This window comes from Nicrophorus vespilloides, unplaced genomic scaffold (assembly GCF_001412225.1).
Source record: "Nicrophorus vespilloides isolate i.1.1-1 unplaced genomic scaffold, Nicve_v1.0, whole genome shotgun sequence".
NCBI lineage: Eukaryota > Metazoa > Arthropoda > Insecta > Coleoptera > Silphidae > Nicrophorus > Nicrophorus vespilloides.
Window position 1 is genome coordinate 104360 of NW_017096304.1, and position 6708 is coordinate 111067.

The 6708-nt window shown below is 32.7% G+C and overlaps 1 protein-coding gene across 1 annotated transcript; it reads left to right on the plus strand.

The window, feature by feature from the left end:
• The first annotated feature begins 3181 nt into the window (after window positions 1–3181).
• Window positions 3182–6447, plus strand: LOC108556617 (probable peroxisomal acyl-coenzyme A oxidase 1). The gene is made up of 7 exons (XM_017912799.1): window positions 3182–3521; window positions 4089–4248; window positions 4312–4480; window positions 4544–5073; window positions 5129–5291; window positions 5349–5948; window positions 6011–6447. The coding sequence occupies exons 1-7, from the start codon at window positions 3389–3391 to the stop codon at window positions 6269–6271; spliced, it is 2016 nt and encodes a 671-aa protein (XP_017768288.1). The 5' UTR covers window positions 3182–3388; the 3' UTR covers window positions 6272–6447.
• The last annotated feature ends 261 nt before the right edge of the window (window positions 6448–6708 follow it).

Consider the following 6708-nt stretch of genomic DNA (forward strand, 5'->3'; position numbering starts at 1 on the left):
TTTATTTTGTGTGTAATTCTAGTGTTTAAAAAGTAAAGAAAGCAACAACAACAACAACAAACAAAAATCACGAAGAAAGAAAGAAGAAAAACGATTTGAAAACAAAAAAATAATATATAATAGGTGTGAGCCCCTATCAATGCCCTGAGTATGTTAATAATTTATTTTCCAAGACAACTATTTATGTAACATGTTTTATTTTTACTATTTCTATCACTTTTTTCTCTATCTCTCACTCTCTGATTACTTTCTTCCAATTCTGTCCTTCCCTTTTATTATTTTATTTTGTCGTTCGGATATTCTTGTTTCCTTTCTATCGTATTATTTTTTTTAATTTTATTTTATACTTGTTGACAGCCTATATAAATATATATATTTTTTAATTTATTTGTTAATTTATCGTTCTTAGATATCTTTCGAATGAGTAATAATATTAATAATAAGAAAAGAAGAAGAGTAAGGCCGGAGAAGAAAATGGAGAAATAATTATGGAAACTGTTTGTATCATCAATTATTAACAATTATAATACTTATCCTTAACAATTTTTTTTTCTTTTCTTTATTAGTTTTTTTATTATTAATACATGGTATGTTTTTTTCTAATTGAATATGTAGAGCATTTTTGAAATATATATTGTATAGTATTAAAAACAAACAAAAATAATTGAAGAAAAAAAAAATACAACTAGATGTACAATCCGGATGTAAATAAATGACCTGGACAAACTATGCAGTCCTCCATTTCTATGTTTTGTGAATCTCTGCTCAACAATTTCTTTTTTCTTTAGAACTGGTCTCCTTTCATTAAATTGTGAAGCAACAGGTGTTTTATTTATTCCGATGTTCGTCTATATTCCGACATCAAGGCAACCACTTATCAATCATTAATTCAATGCATTTTATACTCGGAATTTTAAATTACTAACTCCGACAATACTAAATTATTACATGGCTCTTGATGAGAAACTCTTTATAGGCGTGGTATATAATCTTGCCTCTTGTAAACTGGAAGTACTTTAAACTAGTTTTCGTAGCAAAGTGTTCACAAAACAAGGTCATATGACAATATGGTAAGTGAGTTTAAAAGTCATTTAGACATAATCACAATTTCATTATTCAAGTTTTGTCATAATTATAGTATAATTAGTAATATTTAATTAATTGAAGTAGTTAAATTATTGTCTGTCAATTTTTTTTAGTAAAAATTTAAAACTTAACAATTAATAAAAAATAAAATAAAACCTTGATATTAAACCAATAATATTAATAATTATTTTATTTATTACATTGATTACTCATGTTTTTCTTTTCTTACTTCAAAGTCCTGTTATTCTTATACACCTTTGATAATTGGTTACACAATCAAGGTTTTAATCGTTAAACAAATTGGTCAGACAGCAAATATACAACAAAAAAAATACATTCTATAGTTAAATTTAAATGATAATAATAACTTTCAAAATAAGTAAATAAATTAACAAAAAAATAATTAATTATTTAATCAAGAAAATCTTGCATCATTTTATTTGATACGAATTAATTCTTGTCTTACATTAAAAAAAAATACCCAAACTCAATTTCATGTCACATTCTTAAGTCTATTATATTTAATGAAAACTTTGTCAAAAAACAATTATTCTGAAAATTTTCTAAAAATTTCAATTAATTCTATAGACTGATAATACGTAAAATATACGACAAAATAAAACTTCAAACACATGTATGAATGTTACTGAAATTCATTCTGTAATAAGATTGCACATAGAAAAACACTAAACAACTGATTACTGAATTGAATGGAAATCATAAAATATCGCAATGCAGTTGATAACATATTTATTTTATATTTTTTTTCGTCTTGTCGTTAAAATGTTGATAAAAACCTATTTTCATTTGATAACGGTATGGTACTCGAAGTAGAACAATCTATTCGATAATTTCATCTTATATACAATGATTATATGATATTTATTAGATACATTTATTATTCGTGTTACATTTTTGTATTAGAGTAACAATTATGACTATTTATAAAATAATCTAATAATTGATAATTTCAATATTATTTGAGAAACATGAGATAGGAAAAATACAATGAATTTGATAATAATTATGTTTTTAGGAAACCAAATATTTTAATTGTAATTAGCAAACATTAATTATTGCTTGAAGTAAATTTATTATACTAACGAATGAAAGCATCTTTACTTCCATATGCACTTGTCATATTAATTAATCTGTAATTGTAAAATAAAAGTCTAATTAAAGTACAAATATTCAACGAAATTTTAGATTATCCAAATTTTTTAGCATATTTTTTAAAATTTTTTACTGAAATTTGAACATTACTTTCATGTCAATCGGTTTGCAAAATAGAAGGTGAGTTGTTGAATTCATTGTCCTCGGTTACTTTCTATAGACAAAGCCTACAAATTTAGAAAATCGTATAGTAATAGTTTATTTTTGTGCATAAGCCCAGAGGCGTATCAACATCTTTCTATATGCATTTGTATTATTTACTTCATTAATATTATAATTAACGATTGTAATTTGAATTTTTAGTTTTTTTAAATAAAAAAAATATAATCAATAGTTTTTCTAAAAATCATTGACTAATTGATTTTTTTTTTCTTAAAATTTGGAGATAACGAAACAAAATACAAGCATCTTATTTTATCTAGGTAGTACATCTTTATAGCTCATGTACATCTTGAAGAAGATACAGTTTATTGAAAATGAATGTTATTTGTAAAACTACTACGTTTTAGTAGTATTATGAGTATATCTATAATCTAATATTTTTAAACTTTATTGAATATGATTTACAAAAATGCATTTTTTTGTAATACAGAGGCGGATCAATATTGTTTTTTTAATGGTTTGTCTGAGATATATTATGGAACGTAGACTTTGGAATGAGAAACCGATAAGTGATCTGATATATACGATTTTTTCCCTTACGTTTCGACACAAGTGCGTTTTCCTGTGTGCTATTTATATAATATCGAAACGGAAACGGATTGTTATCTGGTTGCCTATCCCATCTACGATTTTATGGTCTCCGATGAGACGTGATTTCGTGTGTATATCGATTGAGATACTATCTTTGGATGACAATTGTTTTCGGAGGCGTCCGATAAGGTTGATATGGAGTCCCAAGGTCGCGCTTTTGAAATTTCGCGCGCAATTGTAAGCATTGGCATGCTCGTCGGAGCATACCGTGAATCTCGTAGAAAAGTGGGGTCTGGTATTTATGTGCGAGTTCTGTATTATTGTTGTTTAGTCAGTATTTAATAGCTTGCCGTGCGGTTGGCAGCGAAAAAGAAGGATAAAGATCAAAGATCTCGCAATTGACCCTGGTACATACGTCCATCCATCCCCGGCCGAAATGAACAACGCCGCCCCTGTCAAAGTGAACCCAGATTTATTGCGGGAAAGACAAAAATGCACGTTCAACAATTTGGAGCTGACCCATTTACTTGACGGAGGAGCAGACAAGACTGCTGAACGCAGAGAAAGAGGTTCGAAGATCATCTCACATATATGCGTCACTTTTGTCAATCGTTTCTTCTTTTGTTTATTCAAAACGCACATCATCTTTCTACCAAACCTGTTATGCGTCCTCGAAAATATAGACAGATTTCAAACTATTTTTTCTTTCAAATTTAAATGTTCAAACCTGGAAAATTGTTAGCAATTTATAATCAATTAACTATTAATTAACGACGCATTGTTAAAACATAATTTAACAAAACAATTACCAATGAAACTATAATCACTTTAAAAAATTAAACTTTTGTACTATTGCGATAAGCCGTATCAATTGAATAGATTTACCGGCACGGGTTTATATTTGAAACATGTTGTTTTAAAACTAGATTAACATATCAGCATAATACTAATAATAAATACAAACAAAGTAGTTACAAAGACAGTTTGTATACGTAATATATTTAACATTTCAAAGTGCATCTTGGGTGAGTATCTATCTATCGGAGATTGTGCGTCAGCTGAGCGTACGCAGTGAAAGTTCCATCAGCTTTCTAATGATAGAACAGAGCCGTAACGAGCACTTTCCTACTTTACAGAGGAGTTCTTCTTGAATGACCCTGAATTCAAATCGAAGACGCCGGTGGAGTACCTGAGTCACAAAGAAAAGTACGAAGAGTCTGTACGCAGGGCGTGCTTGGTTCTTAAGAAGGTTCAACAGTTGCAGGATCAGGGAAAAGGTGGAATTGATAATTACAGGTAATTAATTGTTGGCCCTGTACTTTGAACCATCTCATGTTTACGTTTGAATTTTTGCCTCAGACAAGTTATTGGGGCCCAGTTGGGATCCGCGCTTTTGCAAGATGGCAACCCTATTGCGTTGCATTACATCATGTTCATACCTACCCTTATGGGTCAAGGCACCATCGATCAACAGGCCGAGTGGATCCAGAGAGCCTGGAATTTGGAAATTATCGGCACTTACGCTCAGGTGAGTGCACTTGAATCTCTATATCTGTTGATAAACTGACACCGATTTTGTGGATTTACATAGACCGAGCTAGGACATGGAACGTTTATCAGAGGTCTTGAAACAACGGCCACTTATGATGCGAAAACTCAAGAGTTTGTTTTGCATAGTCCTACTCTGACCTCCTACAAATGGTGGCCGGGTGGTTTGGGACACTCTTCAAATTACGCCGTTGTTATGGCGCAATTATACACTCAAGAGAAATGTCGTGGTATGCACGCTTTCATTGTCCAACTCAGGGACGAAGAGACTAATATGCCTTTACCTGGAATTAAAATCGGTGAAATCGGCTGCAAACTTGGCATGAACGCTACAAACAATGGTTTCCTAGGTTTCGAAAAAGTTCGCATTCCAAGAAATCATCTGTTGATGAAGAACAGCAAAGTTCTTGAAGACGGTACCTACGTCAAAGCACCTAGTAGCAAATTGGCTTACGGTACTATGATCTTCGTGCGTGTAGTCATTGTAGAAGACGCTGCTTTCTTCTTGAGAAAAGCTGTGACTATTGCTACTCGCTACAGCGCTGTCAGGCATCAATGCCAACTTAAGGCTGGGTAATCAATAATACCTATATTTAAAATATAATCATACTCATTTAATATTGTTTAGAGAACCGGAAACGCAAATTATGGATTACATTACTCAACAGTATAAGCTCTTCCCTAATATCGCAACTTTCTTCGCTTACTCATATGTCGCTAAGTGGTTATGGGAGTATTACAACAACGTTACCGGAGAATTGGAAGCTGGTATATTAGACCGTTTACCAGAAGTATAACTAATTTAATAATCAAATTAACTGCTATTCATAATAATTTTTTCGTCGTAGCTGCACGCTATTGCCTGCTGCTTGAAGGCCGTCGCTTCAGCTGATGCTGCAGCTGGAGTGGAAACCTGCCGTTTGGCTTGCGGTGGACACGGCTACATGACATCCTCCAGTTTACCAACTACTTACGGTTTGGTAACGGCCATGTGTACTTACGAAGGAGAAAACACCGTGCTTTTACTGCAAACTGCTAGATTCTTAATGAAGAGTTGTCAAAGCGTGATGGAAGGAAAATCTATGACACCAACAATCAAATATCTAGAAACTTATCAAACTGCCAATATTAAGCCTTTCGAAAAGAACATCGAATGGATTATTAGTGCATTGAAGAAGATGGCTGCTAGTAAGATCCAAACAACCTTTAACCACATGAGCAGTCGTGCGGAGAAAGGCATGGCTCCAGAAGATGCTTGGAACGAGACCAGTATTGAGCTCGTCGGTGCTGCCGAATCCCATTGCAGAGTGAACGTGGTGGAAATCTACTACAACATGATGTTGCAAATTAAGAATACTGTTTCCGAGGAGTTACGCGTCGTTTTATTCCAATTAGTCAATTTGTATGCGGTGCACATTGCCTTGAGGTACACAGGCGATTTACTCAGGGTAATAATAGATTCGTTTATTTGATTGTATTTATATATTACATAATTTGTTGTTGTTTTCAGTACACCAATACTTTGGGCAAAGACATCGAAGAGCTTCAATCCTGGCTTGAAGAATTGTTAGCCGCCATCCGCCCGAACGCTGTCGGTATTGTAGACAGTTTCGATATCAGGGATGAAATCCTCATGTCTACACTGGGTTCCTATGATGGCAATGTCTACGAAAGGCTCTTCGAGGAAGCTTCCAAGAGTCCATTGAACGCAGAACCAGTCAACAAGTCGTTCCGTCAATACCTACAACCTTTATTGAAATCGAACATGTAGAGTCATATAAAATAGAGGGAACGCATGGTATTATTTCGATTAGTTTAGATTACTTGTTATGTACAGTATCGTCGATATTTTATTATTTAATTTTTGTTAATTAAAATAGTAAAAATAAAAACAAAGAGTTTACTTGTAATTAATTAAACAGATGAATAGCCGCCATTTTGAAAGAATCGTCGTCCATCTGTTTTTTCAATTTCTGCAGCTCATAGCAGGCGACTAGATGAGAGTACCAAGACGCCAATAGGCTCGTTGGAAAGCTGAGACATTCAGCTTTCATACGAGTGGTCGAGATGTAATTATCTTAAGGGGTTGTCGAAAATTCACGAAAAACTGAAAAAAAAACAAAAAAACGTCTTTCTCTGTTACGTAACGAACATTACGTAACTTTTGTTACATAAAAAGTTGCGCAACGCTTGGTGCATTTGACTATG

What these genes read in the sequence shown, in the direction of transcription:
- LOC108556617 (XM_017912799.1), top strand. Translation starts at nt 3,389, where the DNA reads ATGAACAACGCCGCCCCTGTCAAAGTGAACCCAGATTTATTGCGGGAA. An exon ending in TTATCGGCACTTACGCTCAG is followed by an intron (nt 4,481 to 4,543) that starts GTGAGTGCACTT and finishes GGATTTACATAG; the next exon opens with ACCGAGCTAGGACATGGAAC. An exon ending in CAATGCCAACTTAAGGCTGG is followed by an intron (nt 5,074 to 5,128) that starts GTAATCAATAAT and finishes AATATTGTTTAG; the next exon opens with AGAACCGGAAACGCAAATTA.